Here is a 27,914-nt window from a genome sequence, read left to right as displayed (position 1 = left end):
CAGAAGACAGGGAGGAGTTGATTGCTGTAGTGATGAGTGAAGAGAGAGTAGGAAGGCAGGCCTTAACAAAGCTGGAGGGAATGGGGTCCATCCAAACTAAATACACACTCACATTTCTTATCAACCCCCACCACGCTTATGTAAGTCAGACCCCCCCCTCTCTCTCTGATCTCCAGGTTTGGTTTAACATTTTGCTGACTACAGACATTCCTCACTCATCAAAACGTTTCACGCACTCCTGTGCATCTTAACTTCACACTTCATGCTTATCTTACTCTCAACAGATGTGATATTTGACTAAAAGCAGTAAAACCACAGCGGAAAAAACTACAAGTATAAGTATTGCATTCACAAAAATGTAAAAGTGCAAAAGTTTAAGATGGACTTTTATTAATCCCTCGTGGGGAAATTGTTTCTCTGCATTTGACTCATCCTAGTGTTAGGAGCAGTGGGCTGCCATTTTGAACGGCGCCCGGGAGCAGTGTGGGGAACGGTGCCTTGCTCAGGGACACCTAGGTAGCACTTGGTCTTGCCGGGACTTGAACTGGTGACCTTCCAGTTGCCAAGCCAAGCCCTTATCGACTTCGTCCACCACTGCCCCAAAAGCATCAAAATATACTTTAAGAAAAGTACTTTATATGCAGAATTTGTCCATAAATATTAATGCATGATGTTCATCAATAAAATCTTGCAGCTGGTCTAAGTAGAGCTACATTTATTAATGTATACTACTGGGTAATTACATTATAAACTACATTAAATTGGTTGATAGCATTTTGTATTAATATGAAGGAGGTAGAAGTAGCCTTTAAAGTAGCAGAAAACAGAACTGGGTCATTCTACAGAAAAGGTGGAATCTGGGTGATACAAATGTGCTGAAATATATTCCTTCTAGAAACATCTAAAACCTGTTAAATAGCAATAACTAACTCTTAACTTGATGAATCCACAACAAGTAGAGCTTACAGTATTTTTATATTTTTATACAAAGCTTATTTGTATAGGAATGTCACTGGTGCCGTGTTACATGTTACCAGGAAGAAGAGTAACACCAGTGGCAATTTGGAGAAACACATTGCAGCCATTTTAACAAAATGGCTGCAATGTGTCAGACCAAATGTGGCTTCAGTCAATATCAAAATCGTTTAACTCTTCAATACATGTTCCCATTCAAATGTTCACCCCTAGGGTATGCAATGAGTAACACTATGACAGACTTGAAAGACGCATGTAAAATGTGAAGATAAAATGACACCTTTAACAAACAAAGTAAGACGTATCTGACTTATGTCTTTGTGCACGGCCTCAAATGATCTCTTGTTACAGGAGGCACTTCAGAGACGGTATAAATAAAAGCGTTTTGTGTAGCAGTAACCATGGCAGCAACACCAATGACGTCATTTTGGGTGACTGACATTTGTTTGATATTATTAATAATAATTTGTGTTTTTTTTTTTACCATTTCAGTGTTATATTTAATGCTTGTAATGTTATGTAAATATAAATTAGATTTATTTATTGAAAGAAAAATCTTTTAAATTAAAACTATAGGCTCCACTTCCATGTATGATCAAAGTGACAAGGCAGTTCCTTGAACTTGACATTTTAAATAAATTGCAATTTACGTATAAAACCATTTTTTATTTAGTACCATTGCAAAGACAATCTCTATTTATTCAACATATATAATGAATGTGAGTATTAGGTCAACGTCATGTATTTTGGTGTCTGCAAAAGTAAGTGACAGCACTTCCACCTTTTCTGTAGAATGACCCAACTACTGAAGTAAAGTACACATGCAGTAGGCTACTTGAGTAAATGTACTAGTATGTCTGGTAATTTTAGCTCGTTTGTGACAATTACAAGTTTTCTGCATGACCTTTAACAAACCATGTCTGACTTGTGAGTTGAACCATGCTATTACATATATATAGTGCATTTTCTTTTACAAATGCAGATTATGTAATTTTAAAGGAGTATTCAGTCACAGCCAAACAGAGAGGATCCCTGCAGGAATATCAATGAGACTGCCCCCATATAAAGTGAGATAAAACAGCCATAAACTCGCTACTGATTCTGCAGCTGTTTGGTTTGGACTGTTATCGTTAGAGAGACATTAGAGACAGACCTTGCGTCCCTTGAAAGGCGCTATATAAATATCATTTATTATTATTATTATTAATAGAGGATAATGCAATATAAATGAGTTTTTGACTGTCTGCAGCTGTGCCTGCAGACCCTTCAGTCTTTGTGCAGTAGGATTGCTTGCAGGACTCAGAATCGACGCTAAATGTGTGCACAAAGTGTCGGTGTTTGTTTACCGTGTTCACTCACCGGTCCGCCGCTGCTGCTCTGTCCGGTGGTAATCTGTGATAATCCGGTAATTATCAAATGTTCCTCCCCTCTGCACTGACGTTGTTTGAAGGACAGGAAACACAAGGCTGCTGCTGCTGCTGCTGCTGCTGCTGCTTGAGGGTTAAACCCCGCCCCCCTGAGAGGCCCCGGTGACAGTGACGAGGACCCATTGACCTGTTTTTATGCTGTCCTAAAATATGAAGCTAAACTCTAAATTAAAATGTTTCATCATACTCCATGTTATTCTGAATCCATCACATCTGACACCACGCATGCACCTTGTCCAAGTGTCCACACAGCGACACTGACACCTGCTGGTGGTTTACTGGAAGTACAGATGTGATAGTGAGTGATAATGTATAAAGTGGTCCTCTCCAATTAAACAATACATTACAAAATCCAGTATATAAAACGTGATAAAACACAAAATAATGCCATCATTCAAGACTGACTGCACCACTTTAGTCACCTGAACATCAATACAATTCAAAAAGTAAATTTACAAGAAATTATAAATCTAAAAGTTGAAGCAAATTAGAGGTAAACAATTAGGAAAAGGGAACGGGTTAAAATATGTCATATGCTTAAATTATTACTAATAAATTGTCTTCCAGAATAACACCAGAACTAGATTTACGGGGTCTGTAGAAAAAATATATAAAAACAGGAATATATTATTTAAAATAAAACTAAAGCAAGCTCTCAGAAACGGAGAAACAGCAAACAAAAATGTTCTGTTGATAGTAAATCATAGCTTGAAGAAAATAGAAATATCTAAACTTCCAACTGTCAAATTATTTGGAAGCCCATATGGGAAATTATTATTACACAATAGTACAATTTTCAAAATGATGTATGTTTTAGTTGAATAAAGTTTACATTAGTATGCAATCATTAAGTTAGCATTTGCATTTTGACATACTACTGTATGTCCAATTGTTAATAAATACCTTTCTATTTTTAACTTTAATATTTTCAACATTTATTTAAACAGGTAGTACACAGATTTGGTTAGGACTTATAGATAAAACAATCCTTTAACTAATTTGTTTCATTAAAGGTATTATTATTGGAGTGAATAAAGAACAAAGACATGTGAGTTTTGAAGTGTATTTATTGATAATTAAGGCACAAGTGAACACCAGCGACACAGAGCTGATGTTTGAACACAGGTAACAGTGGAGACTTCTCGTGGCTCGTCAGTGAGGGGCAGTAATGTAGTGGAGGTGAGGATTCAATCAGAACAACATGCAAAGATGAAACAGAAAGTATTCAAAATACTACCATGGGTACAAAGCTTGTAAACGTTTAATAAAGCTGTAAGTGTGCTGGCTAACATGCAGCCGACCTATTAAGCGTCCGGACAAAACGAATAAATGTGCCTTCTCAGAAATGTGTTCAAGTATTGCAATAAATCGGACTATTAACTTCTATTTAGTAATAATATCAGCATATAACACTCAGTACCTCAGCACCAAAACAGCCTGCTTCCACTCAAACATTCACAATCAAACACATTTCAAACTTCTTTGGTGACAAAGGACACATGCAGTCAGACTCAAACAATGTAACAATATATAACTCTATTAACTTTGTTTGAATACCTCTATGGAGAAAATTGCACGTCAAGGACACAAGACAGATTTAGTCAGAAAACGTCCTCAGAATTAACCTGCAACAGCTTTTGTGCACAAGAATAAGGCCACAGTTTAGTTTCAGTTTAGTTTGGATGTTTTTATGTGGGTCTTATGAAGTACTTATCCACAGTCAGTGTATTTCTGACAGCATGCAGTTTGGGTAACAGACAGGAGTACAAACAGGAAGCTAAGTCATGAACTGCTGGAAAAAAAACATATTTTACTGAATGGCTTAGGCCCAAAATACATTTCTGACCTCCTGCTAAATTATGAACCAACTGCACTGTAACTTTTATCCATGTATTTTTTATTTTAATGTTTATTTTATTAGCTTTTCTTTTTAATGCTTAATGTCTTTCATTTGTTGTAAGCACTTTGAATTGCCTAGTGTTGAAAAGTGCTATATAAATAAACTTGCAAAAAAAGAAAAATCAACATCAGTCTTTTTCTCGACTAAAGTTAATATGGAGAAGCACCAACAGACAACGCCACTTAAATCCAAACCGTCCCTTTAATGTAATGCATGGCAACTGCTTCCAAAACAGAAAAGGACACATTGCTTCACTTGCAGTGCAAACATTTCAAAGTCAGAAGTGATCTTTTTAAAATATATATATCAACGTATAACTTAAAAGGCTTAATTAAAAAAATAAGTTATTCTAGTGGCACTGAAAAGTGGTTAGAAATGGTGTCCAGTTATAATACGAGGAACCTGCTTGAATACACTTTTCGTTTAAGCTTAATCCTCTTTTCTCTATTTTCGAGAATGCTTTATTTAAAGGTGTATATCTCAGTACATTTTATAATCTGACCTCTCAGGTTTCTCAGTGGCAGTTCTGACATTTGGGATGACATTTCTGATTGTCGACGTTGCAGCGGCATCCCCCGCTGGTGTCTCCAGGACCCTTTAAGAAAAGGATCAGAATCAGAGGTGACTTAGCTTTCAAATAAAACCCTTTTTAACCACCAAGTTTTGGCAGATTTGTATTTGGATCATTGTTCCAGGGTGTTTGGGTTTCTACATAAAGGGTAGTTGAACATGTTTTCTCTCAGTGATCCTGCCATTATGTTAAATGTCTGTTGTTTGTTTTTCATGTATTGTGCCTTGATATTTGTCTGTTGATGTTACGCATGGAGCTGCTGTGATGCAAGTCAAATTTAAGACTTGATCTGAACAATAAAGTATTATCGTATCGTATCGTATCTTATTACAAAAGAGAGATGCAATGAGGAAAGGAAGGGTTTCTTACCCCCGGCCCCCAGCGAGGCCCTCTGGTCACCCAGCAGATCTCAGAGTGACAGACGGTGCAGCGCAGCCAATCACATCCATCCCTCTTCTGCACGATGATGCCACACTGCGGACAGTGCATGGCCTCGCCTGACTGCACCAGGGTCTGTTTGAGACAGAGAGGTGTGAGTGACAGTTTCTGATATGCAGAGATGGCTAAAGTACACACATCCTTTACTCAAGTAGAAGTACAGATACTCGTGTTTAAAAATACTCTGGTACAAGTAGAAGTACTGACTAATCTTCTTTACTCAAGTGAAAGTAAAGAGGCTTTGAAGTGTACTTCAGTAAAAAGTACCCATAACTAGCAGCTGCTTTAAAGAGTACCTGACCTCCCTTTATATCAATAGAACAATAATGTCATTGTTAGCTAATGAATGTTTCCATGCTGAACAACGGCAACATGGCAACGTTTCCATTGGTCCCTCTTCTTTAGAGAAGACCAGGAAGTGATGGATACACGGATCGTGTTCCAACCAATAGGCACGCAATGACTCTAAAGAATAATGATCACGCACCAACACACATTCAGACTAAAGGAACCAGCTGTTTGGGAAATGAGAGAAGTAGAAAGTACAGGTATTTGAGTTCAACATGTAAGAAGTAGAAAGTACAGGTATTTGAGTTCAACATGTAAGAAGTAGAAAGTACAGGTATTTGAGTTCAACATGTAAGAAGTAGAAAGTACAGGTATTTGAGTTCAACATGAGAGAAGTAGAAAGTACAGGTATTTGAGTTCAACATGTGAGAAGTAGAAAGTACAGGTATTTGAGTTCAACATGTGAGAAGTAGAAAGTACAGGTATTTGAGTTCAACATGTGAGAAGTAGAAAGTACAGGTATTTGAGTTCAACATGTGAGAAGTAGAAAGTACAGGTATTTGAGTTCAACATGTAAGAAGTAGAAAGTACAGGTATTTGAGTTCAACATGTAAGAAGTAGAAAGTACAGGTATTTGTGTTCAACATGTAAGAAGTAGAAAGTACAGGTATTTGAGTTCAACATGTGAGAAGTAGAAAGTACAGGTATTTGAGTTCAACATGTAAGAAGTAGAAAGTACAGGTATTTGAGTTCAACATGTAAGAAGTAGAAAGTACAGGTATTTGAGTTCAACATGTGAGAAGTAGAAAGTACAGGTATTTGAGTTCAACATGTGAGAAGTAGAAAGTACAGGTATTTGAGTTCAACATGTAAGAAGTAGAAAGTACAGGTATTTGAGTTCAACATGAGAGAAGTAGAAAGTACAGGTATTTGAGTTCAACATGTGAGAAGTAGAAAGTACAGGTATTTGAGTTCAACATGTAAGAAGTAGAAAGTACAGGTATTTGAGTTCAACATGTAAGAAGTAGAAAGTACAGGTATTTGGGTTCAACATGTAAGAAGTAGAAAGTACAGGTATTTGTGTTCAAAATGAAAGAAGTAGAAAGTACAGGTATTTGAGTTCAACATGTGAGAAGTAGAAAGTACAGGTATTTGGGTTCAACATGTGAGAAGTAGAAAGTACAGGTATTTGTGTTCAACATGTAAGAAGTAGAAAGTACAGGTATTTGTGTTCAAAATGAAAGAAGTAGAAAGTACAGGTATTTGAGTTCAACATGTGAGAAGTAGAAAGTACAGGTATTTGAGTTCAACATGTGAGAAGTAGAAAGTACAGGTATTTGAGTTCAACATGTGAGAAGTAGAAAGTACAGGTATTTGGGTTCAACATGTGAGAAGTAGAAAGTACAGGTATTTGTGTTCAACATGTAAGAAGTAGAAAGTACAGGTATTTGAGTTCAACATGAGAGAAGTAGAAAGTACAGGTATTTGAGTTCAACATGTAAGAAGTAGAAAGTACAGGTATTTGAGTTCAACATGTGAGAAGTAGAAAGTACAGGTATTTGAGTTCAACATGTGAGAAGTAGAAAGTACAGGTATTTGAGTTCAACATGTAAGAAGTAGAAAGTACAGGTATTTGAGTTCAACATGAGAGAAGTAGAAAGTACAGGTATTTGAGTTCAACATGTGAGAAGTAGAAAGTACAGGTATTTGAGTTCAACATGTAAGAAGTAGAAAGTACAGGTATTTGAGTTCAACATGTAAGAAGTAGAAAGTACAGGTATTTGGGTTCAACATGTAAGAAGTAGAAAGTACAGGTATTTGTGTTCAAAATGAAAGAAGTAGAAAGTACAGGTATTTGAGTTCAACATGTGAGAAGTAGAAAGTACAGGTATTTGGGTTCAACATGTGAGAAGTAGAAAGTACAGGTATTTGTGTTCAACATGTAAGAAGTAGAAAGTACAGGTATTTGTGTTCAAAATGAAAGAAGTAGAAAGTACAGGTATTTGTGTTCAAAATGTGAGAAGTGAAAGTAAAAGTCGTCAGAAAAGTAAGTAGTGGAGTAAAGTACTGATACCAGAAACATTTACTTAAGTACAGCAACAAAGTATTTGTACTCCTCTACTTCCCACCTCTGCTGATCCGCATGAAACGTGATTTTATCCCAGATTGGTTTTTGCACCAGTGCATTCATTAAAACCAGTGAAATAGACGGCTGAGAGGAGGGTTTTCTTTCACTTCACAGTTAATAATAATAATTCCTTACATTTATTATAGCGCTTTTTCAATGACTCAAAGCGCTTCACAGATAAACACAAGTGAACGCAGCTTGCCTTCAGCAGGTGTGTCGTCCTCCTGGCTGCAGAGTCATTTATAGCGCGCGCTGCGAGGTCGTCCTGGTATTGCTTACAGTTCATTCCCTCGTGGATAGACTGAGGAGAGACGGGACATAGAAACACGGAGCTAAATATAACCTCAGTGGAAGTTTAATGCATACAAATAGAAACATTTCTGTCTCTAAACAGCAGTACGCCTGAGGGGATCAGTCCAATTAGAAACATGCGAGTCTCAATAAGTTCCTTCAAAGCGCTTGTTGTTATCAATTAGCTCCGACTAATTTGTTAGAGCACAGTGCAATCTTTCTACTATTTCTATCATCACAACACAGAATATACCATTGGCTACCACTAGGGGTCTCCTAATCAAAACATGACACCATCACAACTAACAAAATAAAACGCAATCTTACCTTGATTACATTTACGGATTGCTCTGGGTTTGAAAATGGTTGGAAATAATGTGAGTATCAAACTCAACAATATATATATGTAACAAAGTGTAGCTGTTGTTCTACTTTGAAGCAGTCATCTTAAACATTGCCCCAATGATCCAATGCTGTGTCATGTGTGTGTATACACTGTTGATATGTCCTACCTTGCAGATGAGGCAGTTGTGCTTGGTGCAGACGGGGCAGTGGAAGACGTTGACCGTGTCCTCGTACACACACCAGCCTGCGCAGTCGGGGGTGGCGCAGTGGTAGCTGCCCTCGCACCGAGACTCTGCCACCGACAGTCCTCTCTGCAGCCAGCGCTCGTACTCCTCTGCCGGCACCAACTGAGGACGAGGAAGGGATGTAACTTATGAAGGACGAGTTCATACTAATTTCCACCACCTAGTTTCCGTTCACCATCACTTCAGTCACATGCTTTTATCACATGGCAATACTTATGTTGATGTATAATTCTTTTATAATTGTTTTGCTTTTGTTTGCTTCGTACAGCCCTTTGAGGCATTTCTTATGATTTGGGGCTATAATACATTTTGATTTGATACTAATAATACTGCTAACAGGATTCTGGATTTCAGGATTCTGTGGTCTCCATTGACCCATTGTTCTTCCACACATCTTGTTCTGCGCACAAAGGCATTTAAACTGTTACATTCCTTCAGCTTTTCTGTTTGGATTATAGTTAATGTTTTTACATCTAGAAGCTGGGGAGGTTGAGAAACTGTAGCTTCATATAAGCTGAAGCCGCTGAAGTCTTTCCTCACGAGGAGAGGTCAAAGTCTGGGCAGAACACAGAGCAGTAGCTCCAGCACAAAGCACTTTAAATATTCAAAACTTGACTGGAAATCAACACAAAACAGGCGTAACTCCGATAGTTGATGGAAAACAAGATGGAAAATCTGTAGCCATGTTTGCAGCATGCTCAAATATAGTGTCTCAATAAAAACTGCAGCAGCATCAAGAGGTGTGCATTCTTCTTGTAGTGACTAATGGACACCCAGATTCTTGATGTTACTGCTACTTTCCCTGATGGACTAACTCAACACCGCTCTGTTCTCTTTGCGCAGAAGGAAGCTACTTCAGGGAAAAAGGCCAGTTGTAAATATGTGGGCGATGAAACCGTGTGTTGGTGTGACTCACGGCTCTGATCTCCCTCTCCTGCAGGGAGCAGGTACAGGAGTACGTGTCGTCTCTGTAGGGACACGCCACCTCCGGCTCCTCACTCAGCATGATGACTGAACGCAGGCACTCTCTGGAGACACACATCGGATAATAATAAATAAATAATGATCACGCCACCAAACACATGTAAGAAGTAGAAAGTACAGGTATTTGAGTTCAACATGTAAGAAGTAGAAAGTACAGGTATTTGTGTTCAACATGTAAGAAGTAGAAAGTACAGGTATTTGAGTTCAACATGTAAGAAGTAGAAAGTACAGGTATTTGAGTTCAACATGTGAGAAGTAGAAAGTACAGGTATTTGAGTTCAACATGTGAGAAGTAGAAAGTACAGGTATTTGAGTTCAACATGTAAGAAGTAGAAAGTACAGGTATTTGTGTTCAACATGTAAGAAGTAGAAAGTACAGGTATTTGAGTTCAACATGTAAGAAGTAGAAAGTACAGGTATTTGGGTTCAACATGTAAGAAGTAGAAAGTACAGGTATTTGAGTTCAACATGTAAGAAGTAGAAAGTACAGGTATTTGTGTTCAACATGTAAGAAGTAGAAAGTACAGGTATTTGGGTTCAGCATGTGAGAAGTAGAAAGTACAGGTATTTGAGTTCAACATGTAAGAAGTAGAAAGTACAGGTATTTGTGTTCAACATGTAAGAAGTAGAAAGTACAGGTATTTGAGTTCAACATGTAAGAAGTAGAAAGTACAGGTATTTGAGTTCAACATGTGAGAAGTAGAAAGTACAGGTATTTGAGTTCAACATGTAAGAAGTAGAAAGTACAGGTATTTGAGTTCAACATGTAAGAAGTAGAAAGTACAGGTATTTGAGTTCAACATGTAAGAAGTAGAAAGTACAGGTATTTGTGTTCAACATGTAAGAAGTAGAAAGTACAGATATTTGTGTTCAACATGTAAGAAGTAGAAAGTACAGGTATTTGAGTTCAACATGTAAGAAGTAGAAAGTACAGGTATTTGAGTTCAACATGTAAGAAGTAGAAAGTACAGGTATTTGTGTTCAACATGTAAGAAGTAGAAAGTACAGGTATTTGAGTTCAACATGTAAGAAGTAGAAAGTACAGGTATTGTGTTCAACATGTAAGAAGTAGAAAGTACAGGTATTTGGGTTCAACATGTGAGAAGTAGAAAGTACAGGTATTTGAGTTCAACATGTAAGAAGTAGAAAGTACAGGTATTTGTGTTCAACATGTAAGAAGTAGAAAGTACAGGTATTTGAGTTCAACATGTAAGAAGTAGAAAGTACAGGTATTTGTGTTCAACATGTAAGAAGTAGAAAGTACAGGTATTTGGGTTCAACATGTGAGAAGTAGAAAGTACAGGTATTTGAGTTCAACATGTAAGAAGTAGAAAGTACAGGTATTTGTGTTCAACATGTAAGAAGTAGAAAGTACAGGTATTTGTGTTCAACATGTAAGAAGTAGAAAGTACAGGTATTTGAGTTCAACATGTAAGAAGTAGAAAGTACAGGTATTTGTGTTCAACATGTAAGAAGTAGAAAGTACAGATATTGTGTTCAACATGTAAGAAGTAGAAAGTACAGGTATTTGAGTTCAACATGTAAGAAGTAGAAAGTACAGGTATTTGAGTTCAACATGTAAGAAGTAGAAAGTACAGGTATTTGAGTTCAACATGTAAGAAGTAGAAAGTACAGGTATTTGTGTTCAACATGTAAGAAGTAGAAAGTACAGGTATTTGAGTTCAACATGTAAGAAGTAGAAAGTACAGGTATTTGTGTTCAACATGTAAGAAGTAGAAAGTACAGGTATTTGGGTTCAACATGTGAGAAGTAGAAAGTACAGGTATTTGAGTTCAACATGTAAGAAGTAGAAAGTACAGGTATTTGTGTTCAACATGTAAGAAGTAGAAAGTACAGGTATTTGTGTTCAACATGTAAGAAGTAGAAAGTACAGGTATTTGAGTTCAACATGTAAGAAGTAGAAAGTACAGGTATTTGTGTTCAACATGTAAGAAGTAGAAAGTACAGGTATTTGAGTTCAAAATGTAAGAAGTAGAAAGTACAGGTATTTGTGTTCAACATGTGAGAAGTAGAAAGTACAGGTATTTGAGTTCAACATGTAAGAAGTAGAAAGTACAGGTATTTGTGTTCAACATGTAAGAAGTAGAAAGTACAGGTATTTGAGTTCAACATGTAAGAAGTAGAAAGTACAGGTATTTGTGTTCAACATGTAAGAAGTAGAAAGTACAGGTATTTGAGTTCAACATGTAAGAAGTAGAAAGTACAGGTATTTGTGTTCAACATGTAAGAAGTAGAAAGTACAGGTATTGTGTTCAACATGTAAGAAGTAGAAAGTACAGGTATTTGAGTTCAACATGTAAGAAGTAGAAAGTACAGGTATTTGTGTTCAACATGTGAGAAGTAGAAAGTACAGGTATTTGAGTTCAACATGTAAGAAGTAGAAAGTACAGGTATTTGAGTTCAAAATGTAAGAAGTAGAAAGTACAGGTATTTGTGTTCAACATGTGAGAAGTAGAAAGTACAGGTATTTGTGTTCAACATGAGAGAAGTAGAAAGTACAGGTATTTGAGTTCAACATGTGAGAAGTAGAAAGTACAGGTATTTGTGTTCAACATGTAAGAAGTAGAAAGTACAGGTATTTGAGTTCAACATGTAAGAAGTAGAAAGTACAGGTATTTGGGTTCAACATGTGAGAAGTAGAAAGTACAGGTATTTGAGTTCAACATGTAAGAAGTAGAAAGTACAGGTATTTGTGTTCAACATGTAAGAAGTAGAAAGTACAGGTATTTGTGTTCAACATGTAAGAAGTAGAAAGTACAGGTATTTGAGTTCAACATGTAAGAAGTAGAAAGTACAGGTATTTGTGTTCAACATGTGAGAAGTAGAAAGTACAGGTATTTGAGTTCAACATGTAAGAAGTAGAAAGTACAGGTATTTGTGTTCAACATGTAAGAAGTAGAAAGTACAGGTATTTGAGGTTCAACATGTAAGAAGTAGAAAGTACAGGTATTTGTGTTCAACATGTAAGAAGTAGAAAGTACAGGTATTTGAGTTCAACATGTAAGAAGTAGAAAGTACAGGTATTTGTGTTCAACATGTAGGAAGTAGAAAGTACAGGTAGTTGATGTTCAACATGTGACGCAGTAGAGAGTACAGGTATTGTGAGTTCAACATGTAAGAAGTAGAAAGTACAGGTATTTGATGTTCAACATGTGAGAAGTAGAAGGTACAGGTATTTGAGTTCAACATGTAAGAAGTAGAATAGTACAGGTATTTTGAGTTCAAAAGGTGAGAAGTAGAAAGTAACAGGTAGTTGAGTGTTCAACATGTGAGAAGTAGAAAGTACAGGTATTTGTGTTCAACATGATGAGAAGTAGAAAAGTACAGGTCTTTTGAAGGTTCAACATGTGAGAAGTAGAAAGTTACAGGTAGTTGTGAGTTCACATGTGAGAAGTAGAACAGTACAGGTATTTGATGTTCAAAATGTAAGAAGTGAAAGTACAGTTTTCACATTGAGAAGTAAAAGTACATGAATTTTGGTGTCCACATGTAAGAAGTAGAAAGTACAGGTATTTGTGTTCAACATCTAAGAAGTCAAAGTAAAAAGTCGTCAGAAAAATAAGTAGTGGAATAAAGTACTGATACCAGAAAAATTTACTTAAGTACAGTAACAAAGTATTTGTACTCCACTACTTCCCACCTCTGCCTTTCCACCTGTTATAACACATGTTCTCTGAGTACCTGCAGAAGCAGTGCAGACACTCCCTCAGCAGGACCCCCTCCCCTCTCTCCAGGTCCACATAGCAGATCCTGCAGTCCACGGGCTCGGGGTTCGGCAGCAGCTCCTGTCCGTCCAGCAGCACCAGCCGGGCGAAGTTCTCTCTGCGCTCCGCTTCCCGGGCCTGGGGTTAAATAAACATGGCAATGCACTGAATGTATGCTGGGAAAATATTGAACGTACTCTTCCAACATGAGAGTAGCGTGATAACAAAGGTATCCCAACTGTAGCTGTGAACATGACAGGATGTGTGATGACCTGGAAGAGCATCAGGACTGCTTGAGGCAGATGATAGCTATGTGATGAACATGATGACTCAGCCTCTATGGAGAGAGACATCAAGCATGCTCATTTCTGACGTGGAGCTAATCTGAAGTAAACATTGAATACTGCTTTCTACTCCTCCATCTTGTGACTGTGTGACTCCCTCTCTTGGATATCAGCATGTGAAGGACACTGCTCAGGAACTAGCTGATGCTCTGTATGTGATGACTCCTTCCCTTCTGGAGAGGATCACAGACACACGGATCCTGAGGCTGAAGCTCGAGCCGGGGACGAGGGAGATTGTTCTAATGTGTAAGAAGTATAGTACAGGGTTCATACACTTTTTCACCAATGATTTTCAATGACTTCTCCATGACCGTTACCTAATTTTCCATGACCAAAACAATTAGTCTTTCTCAGCGGTACCACTGAAAATGGTTTATTTTAACATGGAACAGGAAAATAAGGTCTGATACATGTCGTGCCTATCTAAAACAAATCCAATAGTAGGCTTACTAGCTTCTACTAAAGCAACTAAAATCTCTCACCAGCAAAATACCTCATCAGTTAAATGCCATTTTACGTTTCATTACTATACAGCATTTATTATCATTATTACTATTTCGGCGATTAGATAAAATATTAATTATATTTGATGCAACATTAGTTACATTTCCATAACTTTTCCAGCGCCTGGAATTAGCATTTTGAATTTCCATGACTTTTCCAGGTTTCTAATGACCGTAAGAACCCTGATAGTAAGACGCAAACATTGTGTATAAACATTTTATTTCAATGTGATTCACAATATACAGTGCAAAAATAGCAATCAGGCGGATACATTCAATTTAGTGGCAGACTCTTATTAAAATGCATTAAAAAAACACCTGATGCTGATCATGGTTATCCAGCTTAATATAAGTACAAGTCTTTCACAACCTTTATCGCCCCTTTATATGTCCAGCAGGCGGTACCAATGACCAGATATACGAGGGCTTCACCCAGGGTTTCACAAGAGAGTCAGACTAAGTGATTTATTTCATTATGATACAAATAAATCCATCTTTCCCAGGCTTTTTAAAACTCTAAAATTGCAATATTTGATTTGTTGTATGTAGGATAACATATACCACCTCCTATTCGACCGGTATTAGGTCGATAGGGATATATAAAAGTCTTGTAAATCTCAAATGACCCACATTCAACTTCAGAGTGGCAATAAAGGGTCATGTGCTTTCTAATAGTATATTCTGCTGAGACGATGGTTCAGGCTGTCAATGAGACATATCTAAACGTGTGTGTGTGTGTGTGTGTGTGTGTGTGTGTGTGTGTGTGTGTGTGTGTGTGTGTGTGTGTGTGTGTGTGTGTGTGTGTGTGGTCAGTAGTCCTGGTCCAGGAGTGAGTTGTTTTGAGCCTCAGCACTCCTCAGCACCTCTCTTCTCCCTTTCTCCTTTAAAAAAACAGAGACAGAAGAGAGTAAAACTGAGGGGCCGGCAAATTTGAACTTGAATCAATTTCAGACTTTCCCCCTGCTTAGCATTTGGTCCAACGTGGAGCCCTGAGTTGCTTTAAGGGCTGTACCCGTGTTATTCCTTCATTCTAAAATTGCAACTAAGATAATTCAGTGTAAGAGCTAAACTACAATTTATGTAAATACATTTTTATAAATGTACTTTTTGGTGCCGTTAGATTGCTGCATTTCAGATACAATACGTCTAAATATATTATATGTTTAAATTCGTCTCATTCATAGACTGAACCATCGTCTCTTTTGACTAATCAGACATTTACTATTCGACCACATAAGAAATCCTCATGCCAACGTCTATTTCTATATCTATGTGCTTGAATTAAAAGCACATGGCTCTTTTATTTCCACTCTTAAGTTGAATGTGGGCCATTTGAGATTTACAACACTTTGACATCCCCACCAATTGATCAATAAATGAAATAGGTGGAGGTATATGTTATCATACAGTAAATACAGATATTTTAATAGATGTTGTGCATTTTGGAAATAACATCTATTTTCTATAAGTGTCGTTTTTTTATCTGACACTGCACAAATACCGGGTTCAGACTGAATGCCGCCATCAAACCAAGGTTTTACTCTCAGCTCATATGGGTGGATGAAGCTGTGTACTGTGTGTGTCCGACTGAGTGTTCAGGTGTTAGTGAGCTTCTACCTGCTGGTACTGTCTGACCGCCTCCTTCTCCTGCTGGATGCGTCTGAGCTCCAGGTCGTCGGGCCGGTACCCCCCCGGAACCACGTATCTCTCAGGGCGGTTGGTGCTGCAGATCTCGCAGCCCGGACGCGTGGGTTTGTTGATGTAGGTGCAGGACGGACACGCCCAACCCTGAGGGGTGGGACCAACCAACCAACAACTCTATTAATCCTGCAGGGGGCAATTGGTTATGAGCAGCTTGTGTCATGTACACTGACAGGCAGGAAGACGCGGAAAGAAAGCACACAGATACACCCAGGAGCCTGGATGTGGAGCATTCCAATTTACAAGATAGATAGTTCATAGCATCACAATAAAGAAGCAAATAAATAATCAAGAATTTGGCAACAGATGAAATTCATGTGCAAGAACATGACCTGGAGATTACCGTACTTTTCGGACTATAAAGCGCACCTGCATAGAAGCCGCAGCAGCTAAATTGTCCGTCTGTCTTGCTCTCGTTCTGTCTCTCCGTTCCACTTTCACTTTGGCGCGCTACCTGTCTTTCCGGCCTCCAGCTGGACCGCGGACCGGTCATAGAGCCCATAGAGTTAAAGGCAGGGGCGGACTGGGGGGAAAAAGTGGCCCGGGGATTAATTGACAGACAGGCCCACTTAATGCGCGGCATGTATCGGCCGGCCAGCGACGAAAGTATGTTACTTAACAAAAAACCCTATGCCTTTAATGTTATTTTGGACAATTATTCATATAGTCATCACATTACCTGAGCCCTTGAGTTGCCTAGAGCAAAAATAGTTACGGCATATATTTAGTGATTTTAATGTTAACAGATCATTGATGCAATAACATTTGGACCCAATTTGCCTGACTTGACAAATGGAATAAAACATGGGCGACGTACGAAGCATCCTCAATGTGGGTGAGACAATTTAACAGGGGGTGTGGGCAGGTGATGGACCCTCTTTTTTAAATGTCGAAGTTAAATGCATCAATCTGGTCCATTTTGAGAGCAAAATTAGGGACTAAATCTATGGCAGTCAGTAGGGGCTTGGACTGTGAGCCGTAGGGTCGCCGGTTCAAGTCCCCGACCAAACCTATTTGGAGTGTGGACTTCTACTTGGAGAGGTCCCAGTTCACCTCCTGCCCTGCCGTGGTGCCCTTGAGCAAGAAACCAGACAAGGCTGTACCTTTAGTAATGAATATTACATGTTGTGAGGAAATCTTTCCACCAATAATTCCAATAAGTAATCCAAAATGTATTCACTTCAGGTTTACGAAAGTAACTGTAATCAGATTACTCGTTTTTTCAAATGTAACACGAGCTGAATACAGATTTTTGTATTCTGATTACGTAACGCCGTTACATGTATTCCGTTACAACCCAACCCTGGCCACACCCCACTGGGCTGGGCCGGAACACTTACAAATGTGGGCCGGTAGGATTTAGGCAACTCCCGGTATTCCCGATGGCCAGTCCGCCCCTGGTTAAAGGTGGTTAATTTTACCTTTACAATCCATAGATTTAGGAGGCTCCCTAGTGGCCGTTAGCTGTACACAAAAAATGGGGGAAAAAGTCGCGGTTTATAGTCCGAAAAGTACGGTAATTTCATCTGTTGCCATCAGGGCGTAGATATGCTCTCCCTGCTCTTAAGAGAAAGAACATGTGAGAAACGTAGCTACCTACTTTAAATGACATATTTGATCAAACATTGAGCATGTCTAAAAGTGTGTAAATAATAAGGTGCTGTTGTTATTAAAGCATGACGGCTCTCGTACCTGTGTGGAGGCCGTGTTGGGCGTCAGAGCTCTGTTGAGTTGAGGCATCTCCATGTTGGCTAGATCTCTGATCTCACGGATGTTCCCTCTCTCGGACCCACCTGAGACAGAGCAAAGCATCCAATCAGCAACCAGGAATGTTCATATGTGTGCATGGTTATACTTTAGTGGTGTAGGGCTTGAGCCGACACCTAGCAGAGCAGTGATCTCTTTACATTCAGTTTTAGCAGAATTGCACTTTTCTTTTTATACCACAGATTAGGCCGTGCTATAAGGCCATGCTAGAGAAGCATATGGGTCGTTGCATTACATTTAAACCCTGTCGTTTTCAATGTAAAGTTCTTTATTCAACTGTGTTTCAGATTTTTCTTACAGTATATTATGAAGCGCTTCAGGTCCCTTTTTCTACCTACTGCTAAAATAGTTAATGATTCAAAGCGTATTATAGTAAACTAAACACTGAACTAAGAGCTGTATCATGTGGGCCCTTAGCCGCGTTCACACTGCGGTACTTTTCCCACAAAGGTTCATGCGAACTTAGTTCATGCGAACTCTTTAGTTCGCATGAACTAAGTACAGTTCGCGTTCACACCGGAGAAAGTCCCTGAGGGAGGATTAGGCAAATGAAGCCGCTGACGTCACTTCTTCTTCTTCTGCTTTGGGTTTACTGGCAGACCGCAAACCACTTCACGGCGTATACTGCCGCCCAAAGTCCCCGGCCGGAAGTCCCCGGAGTTGGGGAAGGCTTCAGTAGAAGCTGCTGGGACTCCCAGCAGCTTCTACTGAAGCCTTCCGAGTAAATCGCCAGAACGCCGACACCTCCTCATCTCCACCGCTCCCATGTTTTATTTTGTGTTGCCATAAGTTAGTCTCTCTGCGTTTCTGCGCTGGGCTAATGCTAATGCTAATAATGCTAATGCGAGGATAATAAAATGGCGGCTTCACAAAACTTTTTGGGAGTTTTACGGGGCGTGGTTTGCAATCCGCCCAGCCAATCAGGAATATAGCTCTTTTCTCACAAAAGCAATAGAGTCTGTCTGCAGACCGCAGCAAGGAGGCGTTTCCTATAGTGAACGACGGGAGCCGGCTCTCGCCCGCGAACGAGACGTTTTTTGTTTTGTTTTGGCGGAGGGATCTAGATCGGCATGAAGGCACATTATGCGATGTGCAATGTGGACATTATCCCGCTTATTACACATTCTCAACAAAGTAACGACATGACTCCCAATAATAATTGAAATGCTTTTATGGATTTAGAAAAAGATTTTATTGATTTAAAAAATAGTTTTTTGTATTGATTTAAATTGACATGCATCCGCTAAGAAAAGTAGTCCGTTGTTACTGTTTGAACTAACGTAACAACGGCAGGAACTGCTTCTATAGTGTTTTTGAGGAGCTTTTTGATTACAGATTTGAAAACATCGTTGCTTGCTTTAAAAGTAGCACAATTCATTATGTCAAACCTTGAAAGATATCCCTGCCCTAATGCCAAAAGTAACTGGCAACTGAATATATGTCGCCGTAGCTATGATGTCTATGTCTGGACCGCTGCGTAAAAAGGAGGGTTTCTGACCCATTACTTCTCTTCCTACTTTTTGTCCCCCTCTTCTCCCCGCTGCAGCCTAGCAGTTGATCTCAAAGCACGCTCCCCTCTCCTGCAGGGAGAAAAACTATATGTATATACTTTATATAGGTTGATACAGTAGCCCCTTTTTTAAATAGTTTTTATAGGTGTTGCCATCTGTTTTGTGTAGCGTGGTTCTACAAGCAAGTCAATGCATTCATTGGGTGGTATCAGAGAGTTACACAGGTCTGTAAATGCAATGAAAACAATTGGCCACAGCAAATAATTTATATTAAACATGTAATTTTTACTTTTGAATACTTTAGTACAAAGGATGTCTTGAATAATTTAAGTGATATATGTGTACACATATAAATAATTAGTCAAAACAGCGCTACATTTGATTTAATTAGAAGGTATAATATGTGGTAAACTGAAGAGCCCTTTGGGAGCCGAAAGAGCCGGCTCTTCTTGGTGAGCCAAATGATCCGGCTCAGCAAGAAGAGCCGGAATTCCCATCACTAGAACAATGACTTCTTCTGCGAGGATTTATAAAAGCAGCTGGATAAAAAAAGTTAGGAAACGCCCCTATAGGAAACGCCCCTATAGGAAACGCCCCTATAGGAAACGCCTCCTTGTTGCGGTCTGCAGACAGACCCATCTCCACAAAAGAGCCGCTCGAAAGTCCCTGCTCTCTAGCAGGGACTTTCGAGGGGGTAAAAAGGTTCGCATGAACTACTTTTAGTACCGGCTCTTTTTGGTGTGAACGCGATCATGAACTAAGTTCGCATGAACCTTTGTGGGAAAAGTACCGCAGTGTGAACGCGGCTCTTGACATTTAGAAGTAATATACAGGAAATGCAGATACAGGAAAACATTCCTGCCTACTGCAATAACTCTATATAACAAATCACCTCTGGTTAGGATCAATAAAGCACTATCTTATCTCTTATCTCTTATTACAAAATCTAATCTGATAACCCTCACAAACGCCCTCCCTCACCCGTGCTGCTGTGGAGCTTCGCAGGCAGGGTGGTGTACGGCCTCCGGTCCAGAGAGGAGGGGCCGTTAGCAGAGGTAGCGTTCAGCGGGTGGGTGGGGGGAGGCAGAGAGGGGGGGCTGAGGAGAGGCAGAGAGGGAGGGGTGAGGAGCAGAGCACTCTCCTGGTCCTGCTGCAGGGCCTGGAGGGAGAGGCGAGCGTGTCGGGCGGACAGGAGGAACAGGAAGGCCGAGTCGTCGTTCTGACGGACCCCGTACGAGGCCAGGGAGCGCTGGTCGCTGCACAGACACTGACCGATCACCCAGCGCTGCACCCGAGGGTGGAAGCCGTACTCCAGGAACATCTGGGGAGGAAGAACAGCGGGGAAGACATTTGAGCCTGTTTTTAATTAATTTGTGATTCTGTGAAAGCTCAATATGTCATGTTATGCCGTGGTTTCTCATTAAACATTTAATACTGCTTTCTGTTCCTCCATCTTGTGACTGTGTGACTCCCTCTCTTGGATATCAGCATGTGAAGGACATTGCTCAGGAACTAGCTGATGCTCTGTATGTGATGACTGCTTCATTGTGTGGATTGCAGTTGGCATCCTCTAGCTAGGATTTGTTCAGGAAGTTTTTAACCCGAGCAGAATTATCCACGGATAACTTCCTCTCCAAAACCAACAGTCTTGTGATTTAACACAAACAGGGAATGAAGCAGTGTTATGTCGAGCTGTTTGGCTGCAGGCAAGATAGCTTAAGATCCCATCATCCAATGACTAACATCCTTCCTAGGTCACAATATCGAGCTAAAAACGACCAAGATCGAAACGGTGAAAAATGTGTCTTAAAGTGGATAAAAAGTCTAATTGTGACGGCTTCTGACAGACCACGCCGTCACATGCTCAAAGGGAATAAGACGCCATTACTAAATAAATCAAATCAACTGGACATGATTATTTCAGGACACTAATAAGGTGTTCCAGGCTCGTCCAGCTGGGAAGAGACCGAGGGGTAGACCTAGGACCAGGTGGAGGGATTATATCTCTTCGCTGGCCTGGGAGCGCCTTGGGACCCCCCAGTCAGAGCTGGTTGATGAGGGGAGAGGAACGTTTGGGGCTCTCTGCTGGAACTGCTACCCGAGACCCGACCACGGATAAGCGGGAGAAGAGGGATGGATGGATGGACTTTTATTAATCCCTCGTGGGGAAATTATTTCTCTGCATTTGACCCATCCTAGTGTTAGGAGCAGTGTGCTGCCATTTTGAACGGCGCCCGGGGAGCAGTGTGGGGAACGGTGCCTTGCTCAGGGACACCTCGGTAGCACTTGGTCTCGCCGGGACTTGAACTGGTGACCAGTTGCCAAGCCGAGTCCCGAGTCCCTATCGACTTCGCCACCACCGCCCCAGAAGATGGATGGATGGATGGATGGATGGACTAATAAAGAACAGAAGCATCTCTCAGACTAACCTGCTGTTTCAGTGCAGCCGTCGTCATGTGTGGGAAAACCTTCACGGTGACGCAACACGACGAAGAAGAATCCTCAACGGCAACGACCAAGCTGTCGGATAAAAGAGACGCACACAGTTAGACAAACTCTTCCTAAAGATAAAGATAATTTATCGATCCCAATTCGGGCAATGTTTTTCGTCACAGCAGCCGGTTAAAACAAGGCAGTGCACGAGATTTGAAAATGAAAAAGAGTAGAAGATAAACAAAACTGAGATATACACATCTCAGGATATAACATCTTTAAATATGACATTGAGCTATGGAAGGTTAAAGTGAAACGACTCAACTGAGGTGAGGACGTGTTGAATAAGGTTCATCTATGTGGAGTAAGCTGTTCGTGGATGTGCTTTTATTGTATTTTGTCAAATCTAACGTTCTGCTAACGGCACACTTTTGATTTGTTATGATTTATTTTCAGCATTATCTTGCAATCTGCCATAAGTCTAATGTTGGGGAATGTTCGGTTGTGTTGGTGTCATGTGATAATAACATTATTATCCATTAACCTACTTGACTTCATTGTCCTCAGCGTCTCGGGGGGTCGGCTGGATCTTCAGTGCGGCGTGTTGTCGGGCGAGCGTCGCAGCGCAGAGCGACGCAGACTGCATGTCGCCTGCCTCTATGGCTCGAGTCAGCTCTAGGCAGGTGTCCTCTACAGATGGATACACACACACACACACACGCACGCACACACACGCATGCAGAACGAAGCACACACAACCCCACAGGTGAACACAGTGTGCAGAGGATGTTCCCATACCTCCAAACAGCCACTAGAGGGCTGATTCAATGAATGAATGAAAGGAGTGAGGGAATCAGGGAATTAGTTACATCTAAAAGAAATCAATCAGATAATACTTTATATTAATTAAGAGTTCACACCTGTTCGTTGCAAGGCTGTTGTTTTTTCAAGTTGGAGCGCATCGGGGGGGCGCGGTGGACTGTAGTGTTGAGGGGCGACTGCCAATGAGAAGAAGAGATTTAGATAAACAAATGGATAAAAGACACATCAAAAAGACGCACTAATCAACTGATTCAGATTCTACAGAAACATCTCTTCTGCTGTCAATTTGTAACAAAGATTACATCGTTTTCTTACATAAATATGAAAAAGGCACTTATTAACCAGACTCTTCATCAGGGGTGTCAAACTCAATTTAATCGCGGGCCACATCAGCATTATGGCTGCACTCAAAGGGCCGGTTGTAACTTATATATAAATATAAAATAATGTATTATTTATTTTACATTATTGCCTCTGCATTGGATTATTATCTGATAGGGTCGTAACTTCATGATTAACTACGTCTGAAATCAGAAGCCTAGGGCAAATAATTGCAATTCTCTTCAGTGAGAATGTCACCAAATGATTTAAAAAGAAAAGCTGAAAAAAATAATAATCAAAAAACAGAAGTGACATTTAAAAAAAAAAAGTCAAATTCTTAGAAAAAAAGTCTAATTTGTGGTGCATTCTGGGACATGTAGTTTACGGGCAACGTGCTTCTGTAAATCGTCATCTAACTGTATCATAAACATATTATATTCTTTGCAAGCTCTTGTGGGGCCGCATGAAATGAAGTCGCGGGCCGGATTTGGCCCCCGGGCCTTGAGTTTGACACCCCTGATCTACACAGTAAAGGTTTTTAACATATTTTATTAGAACAGTCAGCAACATAGTCAATAACACGGTAAATATTTATGTCTGATGTTATTTATTAAGGTTATTTAAATGCCAAGTTAATGTAATGTATGGGCATGAGTTTGTGATGCAGCCACGGATAATGAATTTAATATTTATCCGTGGCTCAGGTTTATCATTCCATTAACTTTCTTACACCTTTCTTTTTTTACTTTGCCATGAATGTAATTGAGTAAACAAGGGGCGTGTTTGTGATTCAGCACAGAGCAACTAATTGATATTCCCCGTGAAACCACAATATGGAGCTTGTTTACAGTGGTTGAGATGGACTGTAGAGAAAAGCTCTTTTGTTCAAATAAATAATGATATAACCAGCTGGATTCATCACGCCGAATTAGCATGAAGTATTTAGCTAAAGGGCAACAGCATTACTCCGAATCACAGACAACAGCTGCAGCTGAGAAAAGATTGAGTGTGTGTGTGTGTGTGTGTGTGTGTGTGTGTGTGTGTGTGTGTGTGTGTGTGTGTGTGTGTGTGTGTGTGTGTGTGTGTGTGTGTGTGTGTGTGTGTGTGTGAGGATGTCCGCGAATTGGTCCAAATGTAACGGCTCCACGGATTGGTCCATTTGGGTATGGGCACGTCACTGTACCCAGGAAGAAAAAGAGAAATGTCCAACGAGGCGTTCTGGGGCAGCACAGACAGGTCTTTTCTGTGTTAGAGTTTTACTCGCTACAGGGTGCACTTTGAGGGTTTGTGACTGCAGACCGGTCACATGCAGAAACACCTTCCTGACACAAGGGGACGGGTAATAACCAGAAAAGCATGACATGGGACCTTTAAGTACATTTCTCTGGAATCAGTACTTTACTCCACTACTTATTTTTCTGACGACTTTTTACTTTGACTTCTTACATGTTAAACCCAAATACCTGTACTTTCTACTTCTTACATGTTGAACACAAATACCTGTACTTTCTACTTCTCACATGTTGAACCCAAATACCTGTACTTTTTACTTCTTACATGTTGAACACAAATACCTGTACTTTCTACTTCTTATATGTTGAACACAAATACCTGTACTTTCTACTTCTTACATGTTGAACCCAAATACCTGTACTTTCTACTTCTTACATGTTGAACACAAATACCTGTACTTTCTACTTCTCACATGTTGAACACAAATACCTGTACTTTCTACTTCTTACATGTTGAACTCAAATACCTGTACTTTCTACTTCTTACATGTTGAACTCAAATACCTGTACTTTCTACTTCTCACATGTTGAACTCAAATACCTGTACTTTCTACTTCTTACATGTTGAACTCAAATACCTGTACTTTCTACTTCTTACATGTTGAACCCAAATACCTGTACTTTCTACTTCTCACATGTTGAACCCAAATACCGGTACTTTCTACTTCTCACATGTTGAACTCAAATACCTGTACTTTCTACTTCTCACATGTTGAACACAAATACCTGTACTTTCTACTTCTCACATGTTGAACTCAAATACCTGTACTTTCTACTTCTTACATGTTGAACTCAAATACCTGTACTTTCTACTTCTTACATGTTGAACCCAAATACCTGTACTTTCTACTTCTTACATGTTGAACTCAAATACCTGTACTTTCTACTTCTCACATGTTGAACCCAAATACCTGTACTTTCTACTTCTCACATGTTGAACTCAAATACCTGTACTTTCTACTTCTCACATGTTGAACCCAAATACCTGTACTTTCTACTTCTTACATGTTGAACACAAATACCTGTACTTTCTACTTCTTACATGTTGAACACAAATACCTGTACTTTCTACTTCTTACATGTTGAACACAAATACCTGTACTTTCTACTTCTCACATGTTGAACTCAAATACCTGTACTTTCTACTTCTTACATGTTGAACTCAAATACCTGTACTTTCTACTTCTTACATGTTGAACACAAATACCTGTACTTTCTACTTCTTACATGTTGAACTCAAATACCTGTACTTTCTACTTCTTACATGTTGAACTCAAATACCTGTACTTTCTACTTCTTACATGTTGAACTCAAATACCTGTACTTTCTACTTCTTACATGTTGAACACAAATACCTGTACTTTCTACTTCTTACATGTTGAACACGAATACCTGTACTTTCTACTTCTTACATGTTGAACTCAAATACCTGTACTTTCTACTTCTTACATGTTGAACACAAATACCTGTACTTTCTACTTCTTACATGTTGAACTCAAATACCTGTACTTTCTACTTCTCACATGTTGAACTCAAATACCTGTACTTTCTACTTCTTACATGTTGAACTCAAATACCTGTACTTTCTACTTCTTACATGTTGAACTCAAATACCTGTACTTTCTACTTCTTACATGTTGAACTCAAATACCTGTACTTTCTGCTTCTTACATGTTGAACTCAAATACCTGTACTTTCTACTTCTCACATGTTGAACTCAAATACCTGTACTTTCTACTTCTTACATGTTGAACTCAAATACCTGTACTTTCTACTTCTTACATGTTGAACTCAAATACCTGTACTTTCTACTTCCACCAATGGAAACGTTGTCATGTTGCCTTTGTTCTATGTTCTATTGATATAAAGGGAGGTCAGGTACTCTTTAAAACAGCTGCTAGCTATGGGTACTTTTTACTTAAGTACCTTTCAAAGCCTCTTTACTTTGACTTGAGTCAAGAAGTTTAGTGAGTACTTCTACTTGTACCAGAGTATTTTTAAATATACGAGTATCTGTACTTCTGCTTGAGTAAAGGATGTGTGTACTTTTGCCATCTCTGGGTTGTGATCTAAGGAGCAGAATTTGGCAGGAAGGACACTGACCTCTCTGCGTCTCCCTCAGTGATGACAGCACCACCGTGGCCCACTCCTGCGCCTCCACCTCGCAGCGGAAGTTGAAGCTGATGCGGTCGTGAGGAGGCGCCGCCAGACTCAGCTCGTGGCACTTTGGTGACTTCACCTCATAGTTCACGCTCCTCAGATCAAACTCTGTGATGGTCTGGGAAGTGAAGAAAGGAAAGCAAGACTGAGACGAGATGAGGTAGGAACCATTTGGGAAGGTTAATGAATCCCCAAGGTTCAAAGAGTGGCAATTATGTTGAGGCTATGCATGTTACTCTGAATATATGTAACTGAAATAGGATGTTATGCCATGCTGAGGGCCTTTCTAATAGAGGGAAACATAACACCATTGTTGTTTAAGTCATGTGTATGTTGCAAATATCTTATAAATAAATGTGCTGAATCAAATCTACCACAATATTTAGGTTTTGTAAACAAGCCAAATCATGTTGGAAACTACAGCCTTAGACAGTTCCCATCAACATTTGGTTTTATTTCACCATATTTGTGGGATGTTTTACCAAAAGTACTAAAGCCTAAATCAGTGTGCGAAAAAGTACACGTCCCACCGTCCGGGACGTGTTATTTACAATATCGGACAAGTAGATCTTTCAATTGACTTGTCCGGCGGACAAGTGACGGTTTTCGCCCTGATTTATTGACAAATTATAGATAAATTCAGTTTACAAAAGGCAGAACTCATTCGCAAATTGTACGTGTCCGCCATTGTTCGTTTAGAAGTGTTAGTTTCGGTTCTGCTTGTCGATTCCTAAGGAAATGCATCTCGCCGCTTTCTGTACAGTTAGACGGGGGCGGGCGGGAAGTGTAGCACAGTGGCAGGGTTGGGGAGCAAAACTTGGTTCCGACTCCGAGTAGGAACAAATAACCATTGTCCGTACCGGGATTAATAAGAGTTGTGAGGACAGGAGGCGAGGCCGAGCCCCGCGGACCGCAGCTCTCTTTCTCTCTCTCTATGCTCCGTATCAGCTGATCGCTGCACGGTGCAGCTCAGCGTCTCTCTCTCTCTCTTTCTACACACAGCGGATCCGCTGCCCGTTTAACAGCCTCATCTTTGTCAAACTTTCTTATGTTCTTTCTCTAACACGTAATGAAGGTTATTAAGCGTTTTAGCTCCTGTGTTGTTAATATTGACCACCATTTCCTTTATGAAGTAAAGCAGCCTCCCTGTCTGTGTCCTCGTGCTGTCCTCACATCCTTGGACCCCCAGACTCGGAGGAGCACAGGGATGTCAGTATTGTTTATGAAGCAGGGTATAGAAAGTACATTATTGAAATGAAAATACTATTTATTTACTTTTACAAACAGTGAGCAGCTGGGCAGCTGCAGCATGTGTATTGCAGGACATGTGTAAGCGTGCAAGCGTCTTTGAGTTGTAGAAAAGCGCTAGGCCTATACTGTAGGCTATAAATATAATGTATTATTATTATTATTAGACCGATGTGTTGGAGATGTGTGGTTGGACTCTGTCTCACAGGCAGGTTGCAGTGTAACATCAGAGGAGACTGGGCCAATTGTACATTCTCAAACTGCACCACTTAGAAATAACCAGTGGCGTTTCTATATGTACAAAAGTGGTGGGGCACAAAAAACGTAGATGTCTATATATAAGCTTCTGCAGTGAGGTTCATGGCTGGTGAGGCATTGGCACTGACTCTTCAGGTTTACAAACATTATATTTTGACCTAAATCAAAATATAATATTCTTTTCAAAAGCCTTTTTAGTCTGATGCTTCAATTAATTTTAAACAGACAGTTCAACAG

At 39.8% G+C, this 27,914-nt stretch overlaps 2 protein-coding genes across 4 annotated transcripts in view; both read right to left on the bottom strand.

Moving 5' to 3' along the window:
* Positions 1-2,498, bottom strand: part of oplah (5-oxoprolinase, ATP-hydrolysing) — a 30,588-nt gene extending 28,090 nt beyond the window's left edge. For 2 of the 3 annotated variants that reach the window (XM_034108926.1, XM_034108928.1), the window contains exon 1: positions 2,335-2,498. The gene's annotated coding sequence lies outside the window, so the exon portion shown is untranslated. Of the gene's footprint in view, positions 1-2,321 lie in introns of all 3 variants that reach the window. The other variant, XM_034108927.1, reaches the window with a different exon arrangement.
* A 953-nt stretch (positions 2,499-3,451) lies between these two features.
* Positions 3,452-27,914, bottom strand: part of shrprbck1r (sharpin and rbck1 related) — a 31,452-nt gene continuing 6,989 nt past the window's right edge. Inside the window, exons 2-14 of the mRNA XM_034108716.2 lie at positions 26,115-26,289; positions 22,497-22,574; positions 22,125-22,266; positions 21,573-21,663; positions 20,125-20,464; positions 17,558-17,658; positions 15,782-15,952; positions 13,295-13,455; positions 9,525-9,636; positions 8,531-8,710; positions 7,930-8,028; positions 5,243-5,386; positions 3,452-4,897 (exon numbers count right to left, since the gene is read on the bottom strand). Of these exons, the coding sequence (XP_033964607.1) occupies positions 4,817-4,897; positions 5,243-5,386; positions 7,930-8,028; positions 8,531-8,710; positions 9,525-9,636; positions 13,295-13,455; positions 15,782-15,952; positions 17,558-17,658; positions 20,125-20,464; positions 21,573-21,663; positions 22,125-22,266; positions 22,497-22,574; positions 26,115-26,289 (1,875 nt within the window). The 3' untranslated portion in view covers positions 3,452-4,816. The remainder of the gene's footprint in view (positions 4,898-5,242; positions 5,387-7,929; positions 8,029-8,530; positions 8,711-9,524; positions 9,637-13,294; positions 13,456-15,781; positions 15,953-17,557; positions 17,659-20,124; positions 20,465-21,572; positions 21,664-22,124; positions 22,267-22,496; positions 22,575-26,114; positions 26,290-27,914) is intronic.

The sequence above is a fragment of the Pseudochaenichthys georgianus genome, chromosome 20, assembly GCF_902827115.2.
Source record: "Pseudochaenichthys georgianus chromosome 20, fPseGeo1.2, whole genome shotgun sequence".
Taxonomy (NCBI): Eukaryota; Metazoa; Chordata; class Actinopteri; order Perciformes; family Channichthyidae; genus Pseudochaenichthys; species Pseudochaenichthys georgianus.
Note: the sequence above shows the minus strand (reverse complement) of the source record. Positions and strands in the feature narration are given on the sequence as shown.